The sequence below is a fragment of the Arvicola amphibius genome, chromosome X, assembly GCF_903992535.2.
Source record: "Arvicola amphibius chromosome X, mArvAmp1.2, whole genome shotgun sequence".
Lineage (NCBI taxonomy): Eukaryota > Metazoa > Chordata > Mammalia > Rodentia > Cricetidae > Arvicola > Arvicola amphibius.
The window spans coordinates 5,092,461-5,112,628 of NC_052065.1; the positions used below are offsets into that span (position 1 = coordinate 5,092,461).

At 40.9% G+C, this 20,168-nt stretch overlaps 1 protein-coding gene and 1 pseudogene across 13 annotated transcripts in view; both read left to right on the forward strand.

Annotated features, from left to right (window-relative positions):
* Map7d2 (MAP7 domain containing 2) overlaps nt 1-20,168 on the forward strand; it is a 105,277-nt gene that overhangs the window by 69,475 nt on the left and 15,634 nt on the right. For 9 of the 13 annotated variants that reach the window (XM_038316497.1, XM_038316498.1, XM_038316500.1 and 6 more), the window contains 3 exons: nt 5,407-5,537; nt 6,710-6,834; nt 18,119-18,462. In XM_038316497.1, the coding sequence (XP_038172425.1) occupies nt 5,407-5,537; nt 6,710-6,834; nt 18,119-18,462 (600 nt within the window). Of the gene's footprint in view, nt 1-2,658; nt 2,692-5,382; nt 5,538-6,709; nt 6,835-18,118; nt 18,463-20,168 lie in introns of all 13 variants that reach the window. The other 4 variants (XM_038316494.1, XM_038316495.1, XM_038316492.1 and 1 more) reach the window with 3 other exon arrangements.
* LOC119804875 lies at nt 18,685-19,975 on the forward strand (annotated as a pseudogene).

The following is a 20,168-nucleotide window of genomic DNA, read 5'->3' on the forward strand; positions in this document are numbered from 1 at the left end:
GGAGAATAAACTATTTTATGACTGACTGGTGGTATGTGAATGAGGTGGAAAATCGACTTGATGGTCTGTGGAGATGAGTTGACTTTTCTTAGATGGTTTGGAAAAGTAGCATATAGATCTTACTCCCTGGAGTACCGCAGCTGGCTCTACCCCTCATTATTGCTCATATATAAAATGGGAGTTTTTGTTTTTTATTTGTTACAATAAAAACTATACATGGTGGTGAATGTTTGTAATGCTAGCTACTCAGGAGGCCAAAGTAGAAAGATCATAAGTTTAAAGCCAGTCTGGGCAACATAGCAAGACCATGTTTCAAAAATTTAATATTAAATCATTATGAGGATTAAATGAGATCATAGTATAAATAAGATAACACACTGGTTGGCACAGAGTAAGAGCTCAAAAAAATGTCTAGAGCCTTGCTACTTAAAACATGATCCATGATTGCCACAGGGCACAAAGCTGACAGGAGGAAAAGCGCTTTGAAAGGCTGTCAAGCAGTGATGGCTTAGTGTGATCAAAAGTGCATTGTGGGGATTGGAGAAATGGCTCAATGGTTAAAAGCACTGGCTGTTCTTCCAGAGGACTTAGAATCTGTTCCCAACGCCTACATGGCAGCTCACAATCATTTTTCCCTCCAGTTCCAAGAGATCCAATGTCTTCTTCTGGCCTCTGCAGGCACCTGTTATATATGTGGTTCGCAGACTTATATTTAAGCCGAACACCCATGGACAAAAATAAACATATTTTTAAAAAATAAAAAATAGCCATCAATGGAAACTTTGTAGAAAGGCGGCTCTGAGATCCTCCCTAGCCTGCACATTGAAGTCTGGCAAACACTGGCCTTCCTTAACCAAATACAGTTAAATCATGATGTCAAGATTTAATGCAAGCATTATCTTCATTTGCATATGAGCAGCACAATGTCCACATAAGGTCCAGTCTACTCTCCATTACCAAGATACAGTGGATTTGGTGAAAATGACATCAAGTTATATAGGGTCTATTTTTTTTGTTTGCTTTGGGGAGGGGGACAGTGGGGGACAAAAATCTCATGTAGTCCAGGCTGCTCTCCAACTCACTATGTAGCTGAAACTGGCCTTGAACTCCTGATCCTTCTGCCTCCATCTCCTAAGTGTTGAGATTGCTAGTATATGTCACTATGTCTGGGTATAAAATCTCTTAAGTGGTTAGTATTTGATTTGGCGATTCTGCTCTTGGATATAGAGCCAGAAAAATTAAAAACATTTCAAAACATCAGCAGCATTATTTACAGTAGCCACAAGTGGAAACAGCTTGAATAAATAAACAAAATGAAGTATATATGTAAAGTAGAATATTATTCAGCTTTAAATGGGAAAGGAGGCTGGGCAATAGGTGATGTACACCTTTAATCCCAGTACTTGGGAGGCAAGACAAGCGGCTGTGAGTTCGATGCCAGCCTGGTCTTTAGAGTGAGTTATAGGACAGCCAAGTCTGTTACACAGAGAAACCCTGTCTCGGGGAAAAAAAAAGAAAGAAAGAAAAGAAAGGAATGCTGATAGATGAAGTTTGAAACTATTCTAAGTAAAAGAAAGCAGTCACAAAATACCATAACTTATATGATTCTTCTTATGTAAAATATCTGAAATTGAGAAATCCATAGAGACAGAAAGTAGATTAATGTTTCACAAGGAGTAGGGGAGGAAGAAAGGTTAGTGACTGCTTAATGGGTAAAAGGTTTTATTTGTGAGTCTTAAAATGATTTGGAGTTATGGTTATAATTGTGAATATACTAAATAATCACTGAACTGGACGTTTAAAGGGGGAATTATATGGTATGTCAGTTCTACTCAACAACAAATCCCAAATTATTGGCAAGTAGGAAGTACCCCCATTTTTGAGGTGAAATGTTTCAGGGATTCCCTAAGACTAAGCTCAGGTTTGATGATTTGCTCAGAAGATTCAGCATATAGGTATACTCACCTCTTTTATTTATTATAATGAAAGGATATACAAAAATCCACAAAGGAGAAAACAACTAGGAACAAAGTCAAGAAAAGACAAGGCACAAGCTTCTATAGTCTCTCCAATATAGTCACTCAGGATGAGTTTCCTGGAGTTAAGACAAGTAAGTTAAGACAAGTTAAGAATGTACTGCTGACCATGGAAGCTTGTTGATGCTGAGTTACAGGATTCTGATCATGTGAACTCCTTACCCAGTATGTATACTCTTGAAGTAAAAGTAGATATTCAGATTGGTTTTTTTACATACAGTTAAGACACAATAATTTATCCACTCACCAGCTAATGGTGGGAACCTTGACACAAAGCCTTAAATTCCCAGGTATTGTTCAGATACCCACCTTAGGAATTGGCCTTTCCAAGAACAGCAGTAAAATCTGAACACTGTCTTCTGAACAGCCTACAGTACTTGACCCTTTGCCATGGTGTCTTTAACCAGGGGATCCTCATCAGGATGAGGCAGGCAGGCCTGTGGCATTGATCTTACTTACAACCTTTAGGTAACCTGGGCGTAGAATAGAATCAAATCCCATTAACCTTAAAGGTATATCTTAGCCAGATTGCTTCCTTGTTCCTTCTAAATATTTTTCACGTGTCCCCAGTACAGTTCTGGCCAGTAAGTTGAAGCTTACCTGACCACCTTTCAGGTCTCAGGCAGTGTTATGACATTAAGAGCACATACAAGAAGTGCCATTCTTGAGGGCTCATAGATTCCTATGGAAAACAAGCTAAGAACTTCAGGGCACTTGCAGCAGGAGATTCATTATCAAGAGACATCCCACAATGTGACCTCCCACTGTAGTGCCCCAGAGTGCTTAGTACAGTGGGAGTAATTCATTTCAGTCTGTGATTCAAGAGGGACTGCCTGAGGCTAAGCAGTCCCAAAGCCCCCTCTGCTGGTGGTACTGGTTCATCTACCTGATGAATGTGAATAGCATATTAATGTGCTGTGTTGGAACTATACCAAAATTGCCCCATCACGGCTTCCTCAGTTATGTGCAGTCGAGACCCAGAAATGCATGCTCATAGCAGCTTACACAGGCATTGTGGGAAGTTTCTTCTGGAAGAGAGACCTTCCAAAACCAATTCTGGAAAACAAAGATCACAGATAACCTTTGTGACAGTGTTCTCCTCCATGCCACTACAAGCTGAGTTTTATTTGTATTCTATTCACAGTCTGTAGCACAATTAATAAAATCCCAGAGACAGATTTTGGGGTTTTAGGATTCCTGGAGGCAGGATCACCATTTTCAGACTGAGGTAGAGGTAAGAGTCAGTGGCTGGCTACTTTGCTTTTCTGGTTTGGATTCTACTATCTGTCTCTGAGTTTTTATTAATTATGCTATACAGTCAAAATTTGATTTCTCAGTTATTCACTACACTTGTACAAGCCTCTTTTTAAAAGGATAGAATATTTTTATGGGTGGGAAAGGAAGTTCAAGAAGTAAAAAAGAAATTTTTAAATCAGCTTTATCAGAAAGATACACTATATTTAGGGATCATTCAAAGTAAACTAGATTTTCAAAAAACTTAAACATAGGTTTATGTGACTTCTGTTTTTTTCTTTGTTTTTTTAGCTTAGTCATTTATCTAGTGACAAGTGTAAAAAAATCATCCTCCTTCTTGGGACAGCTACATAGGAGAAACATAGGAGAAACAAACATGCATAGTTTATCTTAGGTGTGAATACTAGGAAAAGGTAAAGTAAGTAGAGTCTGGTCCTAAGTCCATTGTTATAAACCATAGCTCCTTTTAAAAAAATGAAACAGAGCCGGGCGGTGGTGGCGCACGCCTTTAATCCCAACCCTCAGGAGGCAGAGGCAGGAGGATCTCTGTGACTTTAAAGCCAACCTGATCTACAGAGCAAGTTCCAGGACAGTCTCCAAAACTATACAGAGAAACCCTGTCTCAGAAAAAGAAATCAAGCAGGAAACAACACTGACGCATCTTGACAACCTTTCCCAGCTATAACCTTCCCGAGAACGCACCCGCACTCTGCAGCAGAAGTGCAGCTCTGCAGAACAGCTTGGATTTTTTGGATGTTGCCATCAGAGACCTGTTCTGTGGACATTTATATGTATCCAAGGTGGCCCAACAGTATTCAGGATGTTTCACAGTTTAGAGACCAAAGGAGGGATGTATTTGCTGCAGTCTCTAGTTAAATTTTAAAACTCTATATCTCTTCTGGAAGTTGATTCTTTTCAGTATGTATTTTTATACAAAAATCATAGTTAACAAAACATTAGTTTGAAGCTTGTTCTGGTTTCAGTACTCAGTTCCAACCCACCTACTGATGACAAAACCAAGAAAAGGTTGGTTTTTTTTCCCATTTCCGTTGAAGGAGAAAACTAAAATCATTCCCCAGCTGTGATTCTTAACCTCAGTTTAAGTAGCATGGCCAAAAGTAGCCAAGGAGTCCTGAGGCAACACTCTTGGAGTTTCAGTAGTTACCTTCAAATTCTGTAGGCAACTTTCACCTCACAACATCTTGACTGTTTCAAACCATGGCCAACAACTCCATAGCTACACACACCACAGGTCTATTCCCCCACTATTCCCAAACATTTTTACTTTGTTTTTGTGAATTGGAGTTATTGTACAAGTTCCCACCTCTGATGTCAATTGCTTCTGGGGCCCCCAAGAACAACAATGTTTTATGATTCATTGGAACTCTGAGGACTCATAACGTATGGCTATGATTTATTACAGTAGCAAGATACACAACCAAAGTAGCAAAGGGAAAAGTGCATAAGTACGGAGGAAAACAAATGTAAGTTTCCAAGGCTCTCCTAAGACAGTCATACAACAATACACATGAAGTATTGCCAACTGAGGAAGCACTCCAAAGATTCAATACCTTGGGATTTTACTAGGAACTAATCATGTAGGCACCTTTACTAAGCAAATACCCAGATTTCACACACTTAGAATGTATTACTTGTACAAACAGTTTCTTAGCACTCACTAGTGAATGACACAAACCTTCCTAAAATCTAAGCTCCTAGATACTGGCCAAAGTACAATCTTGTAAGCAGACTTGCAAAGACAATAGTCAGGGCTTCTATGTTCTTCATGTGTAAGGAAATTGAGTTTATAGACATTAAGTAGCCTTCCCAAGGTAATCCAGCTATTAGATGGCAATGCAAAGTCTGCTTAGCTCCAAAGTGCACTTTTAACCCCTCAAATAAATTTGACTCTTGAATCTTGGAAATCTTACTTAAGATGAGATCTATTCTGTATACAGTAGAAAAAACATATTTCAAAAATGTGGATTATACATTATATTCTTCTAGAATATATTCTTTTCAGTCTCTGATTCTCCTGCCTTTTCCATCTGTGTTTCCTGTATTTTCTGGCTATTATGCTGTAACTCTCTAGTATTCCATGCCTGTCCTCTTGTAGCTCTTGGCAGCCCTCTCAAATCTTCATACAAGTCCTCTCCAACCCGGACCACCGAGAGGAAGAAGGGTACACCTTCATCTGGCGTGGGAGATGCTGGGAAGGGAGCCATGGCAGGAGCAGAGCCATCTCAGGTAGGTTTAAATGCCCTCTCTCACTCTTTTCTGTACTGTAATTTGTCTGACAGTGTGATTGTTTCTATTATTGACCTGGGGTCTATGTTTCTGTAAGTCTTCAGGGACTGTTCAAGGGATATGTTTGGTTTATGTTTTTTTTTTATCAAACTTTGGAAAATTTTTCCTCTATTCTTTAAGGCTCTGGATCTAGGAGTCTTGTTTCTGTATACAACTGAAACTGAGGGTCTAGGTCAACCTTCACTCACAATAGCCTTTGAATATTTTTATATCATATGGATGTTGTCAGTAAAATGACTGTTAAGCAGGAACCCTTCTTCTAAGAAATGTGTGTTTTGCACTCTACATTATACCATGTATGCCTCAGAGTTTACAAACTGGCATCTTAGATATTAAAATCACCTTTTTTTCTGGTAAAGGTTTTGTAATAAGTGTATATTTTATATTTATTTGAACCTAATGTTTTAAATTATTTTATTTTTTGAGATTGTAATTACATCATTTCTACCTTTCCTTTCCTCCCTCCAAGCCTTCCCATATACTTCTTGCTCCCTTTCAAATTCATGGCCTCTTTTTTCATTAGTTGTTGTTATACACAATATATGTGTGTATGTATATTTATATGTATGAATGCATACATACATATATTCATATTAATTCATATATAAATAAATATGCAAGTATGAGAAGCTCTCTTTTGAGTTGTTAATCAGGGTTGTCTAAGAGACTTCCAAAACATTATAGACTAATGTTGCCCGTGGTTGCCCTCCAAGAGGTGGGAAGTAAGTCTCTATTGCTGAAAATACCATGTACTTCAGACTCAGAGCCCAGAGGCCTCTGAGCTAAAAGTGTATGTTTTTGTGCCCTTTCCAGTTCTTTTATGTTTAGGGCCTTAATATGGTTATGTTGTTATTTCTTGGTAATATAACAAAGTGTAGGGCAAAGGATCGCTCTATGTTGAGCAAAAAAAAATCGTTCCAACTTGATGTCTTAAATGCAATGATCTCATGGTATCACAAATCTCTATAAAGATTATGTCACATAAGCATTAGACCTTTATATTGATCCCACTGGAAAAAAAAACTGTATCACTTCCATCTAAGGTAGTTTTTCAACTTGTAGAAGCAGTACCAGTCATGGGCTGTGGCTATCATATTCTTTGTCCCCTATAGATGGAGAAAGTGAAGAAGGGACGAGTGACAACTTCTGTTTCCACTGGAGGTCTTGGGTCCCCACTGAGAAGATGTGAGCCTCCTGAAGACATTCCTAAGAGGTCATCTTCTCCTGTGAAATCTAAGTAAGCACATCTTCCCTTGCCAGAACTCTGATGGTTGACAGTCAGTTTAGTTTAGTTTAGTTTGGTTCTGCTCTGACAAAAGCATGTCCAACAGGAATGGGTGAGCAGGACAAATGCCTGCCTTTGGAGTATATGTCTATACACTTAATGTATCTTCTGGATAAATGATGAACCATTTATAAGTGTATTGCTTGTAACATATATAGGACCCATATTTGCCAAGGTGATACATTCAGCATCTTCTCTTTAGGACCTTCAATTCCATTTTTCTCTTCATTATTTCCCCTGGCATTTTCCTTTCTCTTTTAATTGTACCATTTCTAACTCTAGATTGAAGTGATTGCATTGTGCATAGGCACTTGCTTACCATCTCCTTTCCTCCTCATCTTACTGCCTCACTGTCTGTCTCTTTAACATATTACTGATGGTTAGCAATTTTGTTCTGAAGACAAGTTTACTCAGATGTTTTTCTATGCAGGGTTCTAGAAGATGATCTACATGCAAGTATATAATGTACTTTGAGCATATGTCCCTCAGTGTAGCATCTGAATGGAGACTTGTATGAAGTGAGGGGTCAGGCCTCAGTTAGAGACTTGTTAATCTGAAGCTCATTTGCATTGTATTAACATTTTATGTTCAGTTAGTGTTCTTCCACAAAGCTTCTTTGAGGCTGGAACTGTCTTTATTTCTTTTTGTAAAACAGGTCCTCAGTATAGGTCTGTCTTGGTCCATTAGGACTGCTTGGAACTAGGGGTGCTTCACATTTCAGTTACTTAGATTTGCGAAACTGGCTTAGATTTCATTGGTTAAGCATCCCTGATTGGACCATTTAAAATATGAAACATTTTTTTTCAAGACAGGGTTTCTCTGTGTAGCATTTTAGAGCCTGCCCTGGAACTTGTTCTGTAAACCAGGCTGGCCTTAAAGTCAGAGAGATCCACCTGCTTCTACCTCCCAAGTGCTGGGATTAAAGGCATGTGCCACTACCACCCGACTCTGAAAATTTTGAGTAATGGTATGATGTTCAAGAAGCATTGGAACGTGGATCATTTCAGATTTCAGAACTTCTTATTAAGAATGATTAATGTAGCATGAATAATAAAAATCCACAGACAGATATTGGGGTTCAAGCTGGAGATCAGAAAAGCAAAGCGGCCAGCTACTGGCTCTTACCTCTACCTCAGACTGAAATGGCGATCTTGCCACCATGAATCTTCAGGATGAGTCTGAGCATAAGACCTGTCTTTCCCGTCTTAATATTCCTCTCTATTATGATTAAAGGTGTGCACCACCACCACCTAGCTCCTATGGCTGACTAGTGCAGCTACTGGAATTAAAGGTGTGTGCTACCACTGCCTAGTTTATATGGCTGACTAGTGTGGCTGCTTTGCATTCTGATCTTCAGGCAATATTTATTTATTAAAACACAAATACTATACCACTATAGATTAACCTAAAAATAAACAAAGAAAACAAAACAAAAATAAAACAGAAAAAAAGATAAAAAGGAATGCTTAACTTTTGTGAAAGAGTTCAGAGGTCTAAAGAAAAGCAAGTATTTCTTGGTTTTACCTTTTTTAATTAATTAATTAATTCTCTCATACATTACATCCTAACCACAGTTCCCCCTCCCTCCTATCCTCCTAGTTTCCCCTACACCTTCCCTTTCCCCAGATCTACTCTTCCTCCTTTTCCCTTCAGGAAAAAAACAGGCCTCCCAAGGATATGGATTAAACATGCATGACATAACAAGTCACAATGAGACTAAGCACATCCCTTGTATCAAGGCTGGATAAGGCAGCCCAGTAGGAGGAAAAGGATCCCAAAAACAGGCAAAAGAGTCAGAGACAACCCCATTCCCACTGTTAGTAGTCCCATAAAAACACCAAGCTACACAATTATAACATATGCAGAGGACCTAGGCCAGACATATGCAGGCTCCCTGATTGTTGGTTCAGTCTCTGTGAGCCCCTATGAGCCGTACTTAGTCGATTCTGTGGGCCTTGTTCTGATGTCCTTAACCCCTCTGGTTCCTATAATCTTTCCTCCCCCTCTTGCATGGGATTCTCCAAATTCCCTCAACCTAATATTTGGCTATAGGTCTCTGCATCTGCTCCTAGCAGTTGTTGGATAAAGACTCACTGATGAAAATTGGTCTACAATTAATAGCAGAATATCATTAGGAATCATTTCATTTACTTTTTTTTTACCAGTTGTATTTGGTTCTATCCTAGGTCTTGAGCCATCCAGCCTCCCGTTCCTGCCATCCAAGCAGTGTTAGGTATAGGCTCCCTCTCATGGCATGGGTCTCAAGTTGTACCAGTTATTGGTTGGCCACACCTACAAGTTTTGCAGGCAGGACAAATAGTAGGTTGAAGGTTTTGCAGCTGGTTTGGTGACCCAGTCCTACTGCTGAAGGCCTGCCTTGTAGAAGGAGCTGCAGGCAGGCCTGCATTTTGTCCTGCTGGGCTCCCAGCCGCCTGGCTAGCTTATGCCCCAAAATAACAATACACAAATTGTATTCTTTTAAACACTGCTTGGCCCATTAGTTTCAGCCTTTTATTGGCTAATTCTCACATCTTGTTTTAACCCATATTTAGTAATCTGTGTAGCACCATGAGGTGGTGGCTTACCAGGAAAGATTCTAGTTTATATCTGTCTCGGGTCAGAGAAGCATGGTGACTGCCTCATTGCCTTCTTCCCAGCATCCTGTTCTATTTACACCACCTACCTAATTCTCTGTCCTATCAAAGGGCCAAGGCAGTTTCTTTATTAACCAATGAAAGTAACATAGACAGATGACCCTCCTACATCACTGCCTGGTTAGAGGAAATGGCAGTTGAGGCTCCATATACCCCATTACTAGGAATCTTAACAAGGGCCACCCTCATAGATTGTGTTTCCATTGCACTAGGTTTCTACCTCAGCCCAAAATGCCCCCAGTACTAAAAAGCTAGATGTTTTGGTGGTACATGTCTATACACATCTATAATCATAATATTTGGGTAGCTGAGACATAAGATATCACATAAATTCTAGGCCAGCATGAGATTAGGCTACATATTGAAACCCCTCTCTCCAAATAAGTAAAAATCAAATGCCAAGAAATATAGATTTCCCACTGGGTGAAAATTAGTGGATGAATCACAATGGTTATAGACTGGTCTAGAGAATCATAGAAACTCATGTGCAACAAGCTTAAATTATTTATGAAAATTCAGCCAAACTATATAGTAATGAAAAACATTGGTCACAACTATGCACAACCACAAGGGATTTTCTCAGAAATGTTATGAATGAAAAATAAGTTATAGAGGAATGCCATTAATAGATTCCATTTATTTTTAGTTCCAAGATGTACTACCTAAAAAATGTTCTTCAGAATTAAATATGACAAAATGAGTTTTTACAAAATAAGAACATGACAGACATAAAATTCAGGATGATACTGGCCTCTTTCGGTGAGGGAAGACAAGGGCCACACAGGAATCTTCAACATAATGATATTACCTGTCTTCTAGATTAAATGGTGAATGTTTGGACATTTGTTCTTTCATTCATTATATCTTAACATATTTTATGAACTTTGTTTTTTAATTATTTTTTAAACATTTAAAAAATTTTTTCAAGACAGGGTTTCACTCTGTCCCCTAGCTGTCCTGGAACATGCTCTGTAGACCAGGCTGACCTCAAACTCACGGAGATCACTTGCCTCTGCCTCCTGAGTGCTGGGATTAAAGGTATGCGCCACCACTACCTGGCAATAAGTTTTAAAGATTATTTTATATAAAATACCCACATATATGTTTGTGCACCAGAGTGTGCCTGGTGTCCATGGAGGCCAGATTGCCATGGAACTGGATAAAGAAGGTTAAACCACCATGAAGATCCTGGAATTTGAATCCAGTTCCTCAGGAAGATCAGCCAGTACTCCTTTTTTATTGATATTTATTAAGCTCTACATTTTTCTCTGCTCCCCTCCCTGCCTTTCCCCTCCCACGTTCTACCCTCCCCCAAGGTCCCTATGCTCCCAGTTTACTCAGGAGATCTTGTCTTTTTATACTTTCTACTTCCCATGTAGATTATATCTATGTAAGTCTCTCTTAGAGTCCGCATTGTTGTCTGAGTTCTCTGGGATTGTGGTTTATAGGCTGGCTTTCTTTGCTTTATGTTTAAAAACCACCTATGAGTGAGTAATGTGATAATTGTCTTTTTGTGTCTGTGTTACCTCACTCAAAATAAATGTTTTCTAGCTCTATCCATTTTCCTGCAAAATTCAAGCTGTTGTTATTTTTTTTTGTTCTGTGTAGTACTCCATTGTGTAAATGTACCACATTTTTCTTATCCATTTTTCAATTGAGGGGCATTTAGGTTGTTTCCAGGTTCTGGCTATGACAAACAAAGCTGCTATGAACATAGTTGAACACATGTCCTTGTGGCACGACTGAGCATCCTTTGGATATATACTCAAAAGTGGTATTACTGGGTCTTGAGGAAGATTGTTTCCTAATTTTCTGAGAAATCACCACACTGACATCCAAAGGGGTTGTACCAGCTTGCATCCCACCAGCAGTGCCTAAGTGTTCCCTTTTCTCCACAACCTTTCCAGCATAAGTTGTCATCAGTGGTTTTGATCTTGACCATTCTTTTATTTTTAATTTTTTAAGTATTTACTTTATTATGTATACAATATTCTGTCTCCATGTATGCCTGCAGGCCAGAAGAGGGCACCAGACCTCATTACAGATGGTTGAAAGCCACCATGTGGTTGCTGGGAATTGAACTCAAGTCCTTTGGAAGAGCAGGCAATGCTCTTAACTGCTGAGCCATTTTTCCAGCCCAATCTTGGTCATTCTTTTTTTTTTTTTTTTGGTTTTTCGAGACAGGGTTTCTCTGTAGCTTTGGAGCCTGTCCTGGAACTAGCTCTTGTAGACCAGGCTGGTCTCGAACTCACAGAGATCCGCCTGCCTCTGCCTCCCGAGTGCTGGGATTAAAGGCGTGCGCTACCGCCGCCCGGCCAATCTTGGTCATTCTTACAGGTGTAAGATAGAATCTCATAGTTGTTTTGATTTGCATTTTTCTGATGACTAAGGATGTTGAACATTTCCTTAAGTGTCTTTCAGCCATTATAGATTCCTTTGTTGAGAGTTCTTTGTTTAGGTCTGTACTCCATTTTTTTTTATTGGATTATGTGATCTTTTGGTGTCCAATTTCATTAGGTTTTACTGGTATTATGTTGCTCTTTGTGGTGTAGCATGTGACTTTACCTTTTCTACACATCTTTTCCTCTACTAGGTGTGGTTGGGGCTGTCTGAGATTCTGTTGAATAATCCTCTAGGTGCCAGTGAATACAAAGCTCAGATGGTTGTTCCTCGTGGTACAGTCAGTACAATTCTAGTTACCCCTTTGGTTACTCCTATCCCTGGAAGTAGCTCAGTGCTCCTGTGCTTTGGCCTGCTCTCTTGGAGTTTGCTGTCTCAGGCCTACTTTGATCTGTTTCTGTAAATGTTGGTCTGGATCTCCGCCTACAGAAGATCTCCTGGTTTGGAGTTGGACCTGTTGTGGTAGAGATCACTGACTCTGGATCTGGTCGCTGGCTCAGTCCTGATCCACCCATGTCCCAGGACTGGGTTTTCTCCTGGCTTCTGCTCCTAGTGGAGCTTGTTCTCTCTGTGTCCTAGGTAACTGATTCAGTCCCAATCTTGTTCCGGTGGAGATAGCAGACTCTGAGTCAGGTTGCTGGCTCAGTCCTGATCAGCCAGTGTTCTGGGACTGGGTTGGCTCCCAGGGCTTGATTTGCTCCTGGCTTCTGCTCCTGATGGAGCTTGTTTCCTCGGGCTCTCTCTGTCCTAGGAGCCTTGTTCTGTTTCACTCCTGTGGAATTTGTTGCCCCAGATAGAGTTCCTTGCCTTAGGGCAACTTTGGCTTAGGCTACAGGCTTTGACCTGTATCTATAAGTCTTGGTCCGGATTCCCTCTCTGGGTCGGAGGACCTGGAAAGGTTTCTGGTTCCGGTCTATTGCCTGGGAGGTTCCAGGCTAGGGTGCGGCCCGAACCCTCAGGGGATCTGCTTGCTTCCTCAGAGGTCTCAGACCTGCTCTCAGACCCACAGGGGGTTCCAGGTTCCTGCCTATTCCCTTTGATGTCCCAAACCAATGCAGGGACCCACAGAGGACCTGGCTCAGGCCTACTCTCTCTGAGGTTCCAGACTTGTTCCTAGCCCCGTGTAGATCTCTGGTTCTTGCCTATTCCCTCAGAGGCCCAGGTTTACTCACACTCAGGGTGACAGAGGTCCTGGCTCAGGCCTTAGTTCCTGGGAGGTCTTAGACTCTCACCCAGACCCACCAGGGTGTTGGCTTAGGTCTACTCCCTTGAAAGTCCTGGATTCACATCCAGACCATCAGCATTCTCTTGCTCTGGCTCACTTGCTCAGCGGTTATTCCCTTGTACCTGTTCTGGTGGAGATTGTTCACTCTGGATCTGGTCGCTGGCTCAATCCTGATCCGTCCATGTCCCAGGACTGGGTTTGCTCCTGTCTTCTGCTCCTGGTGGATCTTGTTCTCTCCGTGTCTGGTTCTGGTGGAGGTCACAGACTCTGAGTCAGGCCGTTGGCTCAATCCTAGTCTGCCAGTGTCCCAGGACTGGGTTGGCTCCCAGGGCTGTCATAAGAGTCTCGTAAGTCAAGATGCCTGTTTTTACGTGGTGAAGGTAACCATGTTTAACTTTGTTTTCCTAGCATCTCTTCACCAAATGTCATCCAGAAAACTCCCCTAGCCAGTACTCTTACCCACTGAGCCATCTCTCCAGTCCTTTAAAAGCATACAAAAAAGGTTGTGGCTTTGAGAGGGATGCTTAGTTAATTATTTTGAATTCTGATCCCAAAGCTCAGGTTACTTATGTGATGAATGTGAACTCTTAAGCTCTGACATTACAGTGTCCTTTTTGATCTCAGGTAAATTAAGCCCCTGTTAGATAGCTATGTATATTACTAGCATTATTCTTTTAAGTGGTTGTTTCTTTTCATTGTTTGTATTGTCAGATATTTCTATGAGTTCTAGAAGACTTAGCTTCAACTACACTCTGAAACTAGTATATGGAACAAAGCTAAAAATCTAGAGAGAAGAAAGCAAATGTGGCCAAAGAATGTTTCCCTAGCCTGTTTCTGCTTCTGAGTCTTAATATGTTACTTATGCTTCCAGTTGTTCTGTGTTAAATATTGTAAGTTGGTATTTGGTCATTATGATAGTCATGTGGACCGGTTTCTTTCTTTCTTTCTTTCTTTCTTTCTTTCTTTCTTTCTTTCTTTCTTTTCTTTTCTTTTCTTTTCTTTTTTTCTTCTTTTTTTTTTTTTTTTTTTGGTTTTTCGAGACAGGGTTTCTCTATAGCTTTGGAGCCTGTCCTGGAACTAGCTCTTGTAGACTCTGCCTCTACTTCCCGAGTGCTGGGATTAAAGACAGGTACTACCATCGCCCACCTTGGCATTTATATTCTTATCTGAACTTTTATTTGTAAAGGATAATATCTGGTCCTGCAGGTACACATATTTGTATACTTACCCAGTATACAGATATACTATATGTTTAAGTCTAAACACAGGATCATTTGAATTTGAACCAATTTTTAAGCCTTTCTATTTCAACTTTTTCAGCTTTAAAGAACTGAAAATACCCTTTCATCTACATTTGTTTCACCATTCTTATCCTGTCAGTAGACATCTATCATTTTCTCCCAGAACTGTTGAAAGTATGTTTCTGATGATATGTCCCTAAAGAACAAAGACATTCTTTTACATACTGTGATAGTTGGTCTTCACTGTCAACTTGGTTGGACTTGGAATCACCTAGGAGAAACACCTCTGTGCTTGTCTTTGAGGGAGTCTCTAAAGAGGTTTAACTAAGGAGAGGAGACTCACCCTGAATATGAATGGCACCATCCCATAACCTGGGGTCTCAAACTTAAATTTTAAAAAAGAAAGAGGGGGCTGGAGAGATGGTTCAGTAGTTAAGAGCACTGGCTGGTCTTCCAGAAGACCCAGGTTTAAATCCCAGCACCCGCATGGCAGCTCACAACTGTCTGTAACTCCAGTTCCAGGGGATCTGATACCTTCCCCAGTGCACATAAAATAAAGTTAAATAAATTTTAAGAAATAAAAAAAGAAAGAAAAGAAAAAGGAAGAATATGAGTCGAAGCATTCATGCTGCTTTCTGTGCCATGATGGGCTGCAGCCCTTAACCATAAACTAAAATAAACTCTTTCGTAAGTTACTTTTTTGAACATTTTGTTGAAGCAGTGCCAAAAGTAACTAATACACATACTCGTGGTACGTGAAAATTAGAAAATTACTTTGATATACTTAATCTATAGTATATATGTAGCTTTGGTCAATTGTCTTAATAAGGTCCTTTATAATGTTACTACACTCCAGCCCAGGATCCAGTCTGCAAAGAGTATCACAATGTATTTGATAATTTAATCGCCTTAGTCTCCTTTATTTTATTTACTATCTTTGCATGTGTTTGATAGGATTTTATATATACTAGGCCATCCTTGAACTCACTGTGTAACTGAGAATGGCTTTGAATTCCTGATCATCTTGCCTCCACCTTCCAAATTCTAGAATTATAAACATGTGCCACCGTACCTCACTCTTAGGTCTCTTAACTTGTAACAGTTCCTTAGTTTTACTTTTTTCATGATCTTGACATACAAGCTAGTTCATTTGAGGGCTGGTCTTTGATTTAGGTTGGCTTGGAAGTTTACTTGAGGTTAGATTCAGGTCATGCATTTAGACAGAAACCCCATGGCAGTGGTGTTGAGTCTTTGTTAGTGTCGCATACCATGGTGTCAGTTTGTGAGGTAAGGTAGTGTATATAGGCTTTCTTTTTCTCTCGGAAAGTAATAAATTTTAGACTGTTGACTGAGTTGTACTTAATCATAGAGCCCTCTCTCCTATCCAGTGTATAGACTGTGGACTGTGTTAACCATACTTAGCATTAAATAGCACTGAAGAAAATTCCAGGATGTGTGTGGGGGGATTCCTTTGGGGTTCCACTTTGCAGTCCATTCACGTTCAGAAGTATGAAGCTGCGTCTAGAGAATTATTTTTGCCATTGTACTTACAGAGGGAGGTGTTTGTTACTATTGTTTGCTAGTCATGCAGCTTTAAAAAGTTATATACTCAAGACGGGCAGTGGTGGCACACGCCTTTAATCTCTGTGAGTTTGAGACCAGCCTGGTCTACAGAGCAAATTCCAGTTCAGGCTCCAAAGCTACAGAGAAACCCTGTCTTGAAAAACAAACAAACAAACAAAAAAAAAACCCCAAGTTACATAATCCTGCTCTGTGCTACAGGAAAGTCTCCTTCAACTCCCCAAGCACACTTTTTAAATTCCCTATTACAGTATTATTGAACCTGAAAAAAATTTAAAGTAGCAAACTAAAACTAAAAACTATAAAAGCAAATATCAGTACTTGGATGTCAGCCCTGTTCTCACTATTTGTATCTGTTAGGAAAAAGTCACTTATGCTCTCAGGACTGGTTTTCTTATTTAAGAAAAACTATAGTTAATACCAGTTTCCTTCCTGCCTACATCACTGACACTGGCTCTGAATAAATAGGTGTGTACATACTTCAAAATAAAGCTCTATAAAAACACTATGACTTCTCCCAATTAACTTACGCTTAATTTCTTCCCTCAGCTTTTATACCTATTTCTGGGACCTAGAAAAAAAATAACACTGCCAAGCTTCCCTTGGCTTGTAGTACTCTGAGTCAGCTTGACTAGAGAATTATGGAACCTGCTAGAGCAACTGTGTCTTATTTAAGATGTGCTCCTCTTGCACATTGGCCAACAGGATGCTAAATTCATTTAAACATATGTAGAGGCAAGATGTTCTGGATGTTCTACACACAGATAAAATTGAGAACTTCAAGACTATATTTTATATTTTGGTTGCCCATTGTGCCCCTCTCTCACTCTCTCCTTCCTTCCCTTCCTCCCACTGTGTGTCTGTCTGTCTGTCTGTATATTAGCACATTCTGTTTATTAATGAGGGGTTGGAATGGGGGATTATAAACAGCCTTCTTGAGTTTTATCCCAAATAATCTATTCTCTCTTAACAGGTAGAAGGTTTATTGTTGTTGTTGTTTTTAATGTGTAGTCATGAGTACTTGGCCCAGTTTACTTATTACAGAACCTCAACGTCACTGATGTGATGTTAACTTACACCTGACCATTGTGCTTCAGTTCTGCCAGATAGAGAATGTGACATCATTTTGCATTAGTGAGCCATTTAAAGCAGATAAGAATGTCATGTTGGCATTCTGATGGTGACTTTAAGGCTACTAAACTTGTGACCAGGTCAGGCTTTATATTAGTTGCTTTTCTCATAACTGTGACAAAATATTTGACAAAAACAACTTAAGGAAAAGTTGAATTTGATTCACAGTTTGAAGGTACAGTCGGGGAAAGCATGACACTAGGAGCTTAAAGCAGCTGGTTACATGGCATCCATAGTCAGGAGGCAGAGAGAGATAAATGATAATGCCCAGCTCCTCACTTTCTCTTTTTTATTCAGCTCCCCTCCTCATTGATAGTGTCACCCATATTAAGAGTGTCTTTTTTTTGCCAGGTGGTGCTGACTCATGCCTTTAATCCAAGTACTCAAGATGCAGAGGCAGGTGGATCTCTGAGTTCAAGACCAACCTGGTCTACAGAGTGAGTTCCAGGACAGTCAGAGCTACACAGAGAAGCCCTTTCTCAAAAAAATGGAAGGTGATATAGAAAGACACTGATATCAGTTTCTGGCCTCCACATATATACATACAGACATACGTGATTTACACATTTACTAATTGTATCCAAACCATGGTACCATCCTAAACATTGTCATAAAGCATAAATGATTATGTTTTAACATAATTTGGACATGGTATTTCCAGCTGAATTTCTTAAAATTTATCTCTTTTGGGATGACTTTGGGGAGTGTATAATAAGCCCTATAATTGTTCCTATAGAAGGATGAAGTTATTCAGTTTATTGGGAAAAAATTGTTTTCCTTTTTTATTTTTTTTCAAGACAGGGTTTCTCTGTAGCTTTGGAGTCTGTCCTGGAACTCACTCTGTAGACCAGGCTGGTCTCGAACTCACAGAGATCTGCCTGCCTCTGCCTCTCTAGTGCTGGGATTAAAGGCGTGCGCCACCACCGCCCGGCTGGGACAAAACTTCTTACGAAGAGTTTTATGGTCAAGTACGGTATCTGTTCTGCCTTATTTTTGTTTTTCAGGACAACTTCAAAAGCATATCCACAGTCTCCAAAGAGAAGTGAAGTCTCCAAAGTGAAGCCCCCATATATAGGGTCTCCTGTGAAGTATCGCTTTCCTCCCATTCCCAGTGAAGGAGCACTCAAGAAGAAGGCAGAGAAGGAGAAGAGCAATAAGGAAAAGGAAGGCACCACTGGTCAGCAGACCACTGTCGTACCCAAAGAAGAAACTCTAGAGAAGCACATGGTTGACAAACCTGTCACTGAGAAGAGCGTGTTTGACAAACCTGTCACTGAGAAGTATGTAGCTGATAAGCATGCCACCGAGAAGCATTCTGCCACAGGAGGGAAGAGTGAGCACAGTGCAGGTAAATCTCTCTGTTGATGTTGCCAGTTAGCCTTGGCCTTCCCCTCATAGTTCTCCCTCTGTCCTGATCTATATCTCATTCTCTCATGTTTTGGAGGGGAGGGGGTTTTCCCTAGGACAGTGTCATCCCCTTTTACTGTTTCCTTAGGCTTTCTATCATTTTTAATAGTCTTTTATTCGTGAGACCTAGGCCTTGATTCTGCTTATGACTGTGGAACCTAAGATGGGTCGCATGCAGCCTGTATGTGCTCTTCTACACAACAGAGCACTAGCTTTAGTCCTTAAAGTCTCTGACATGCAGTGAGTTCACCAAGATGGGAGTGTTGTGGAACTTGCTTATAGCTCTGTCCTTAACTGTTTCCTGCCCCTACTGAGGCCTAAAAACACCAAGGGTCGGCACAGACTGCTGGGAGGCCGCCTCTTCCCTCTTGGCCTCCCAGTTTCCCAGCATGTTTCGGCCGCCAATTGGGAGGGGGAGACGCAAGATGGCTCCAGCCTCCGGCTGTTCGACTGCCTGACCTGGGCAGGCAAGCCCCCACCTGGCTTGCATCTTGTAGTGAAAGGAGACAAACTAATCGAGAAACTGATTATTGATGAGAAGAAGTATTACTTACTTGGGAGAAACTCTGATTTGTGTGACTTCACCATTGATCGCTAGTCTTGCTCTATGCAGCACTGGTTTACCACAAGCACCTGAAGAGAGTTTTCTTGGTAGATCTCAACAGCACTCATGGCACTTTCTTGGGTCACATTCTGGTGGAACCTCACAAGCCTCAAGAGATTCCCATTGATTCCACGGTCTCATTTGGTGCATCCACAAGGCATACACTCTGCGAGAGAAGCCTCAGACATTGCCATCAGCAATAAATAAAGGAGACGAAAAGATGGGTGGAGAGGATGATGAATTCAAGGGTTTGCTGGGACTTCTAGAAGAGGAGACCGAGCTTGATAACCTGACAGAGTTCAACACTGCCCACAGCAAACGGATTTCAACTCTCACTATTGAGGGCGGGAAATTGGACATTCAGAGACCAAAGAGGAAGAGGAAGAACTCACAGGTGACTTTCAGTGAGGACGATGAGATCATCAACCCAGAGGATGTGGATCCCTCTGTTGGTCACTTCCCGAACATGGCGCAGATTGCAGTGGTTCCAGTCAAGAAGAAACGGATGGAGGGCTCTGACTCTCTGGGCCTGGAGGAGACAGGAAGCAGACGCATACAGAACTTTGCCTTCAGCGGAGGACTATATGGGAGCCTGCCCCCTACACATAGTGAAACAGGCTCCCAACCGCATGGCATCCATGGGATAGCACTCAATGGTGGCTTGCCAATGTCATACCAGAACCGCGCCCCTCATGTGGACTTGACTCCTGTTGTGCTGTTGGCAGTGACCATAAACCCCACACCAAACCCTGCAGTCTATAACCCTGAAGCTGTAAAAGAACCCAAGATGAAGAAATACGCAAAGGAGGCTTGGCCCGGCAAGAAGCCCTCACTTTCCTTACTGATTTGATATTTTTGGCTATGGAGTAGGTGGGATGGGTAGGATGGGTGGAGGCTGGCAAAGGGGGCTAATGAACTAGGGAGGAAACTTTCTGTGTGTGCAGTATCATCTTTCAGAAAGTCTCCTGGGCCCCTAATATATAATATTGAGACTACGGGTGGGGCTGAAGTACCAGTTAGAGACCTGAGTCAGAACACGGAAG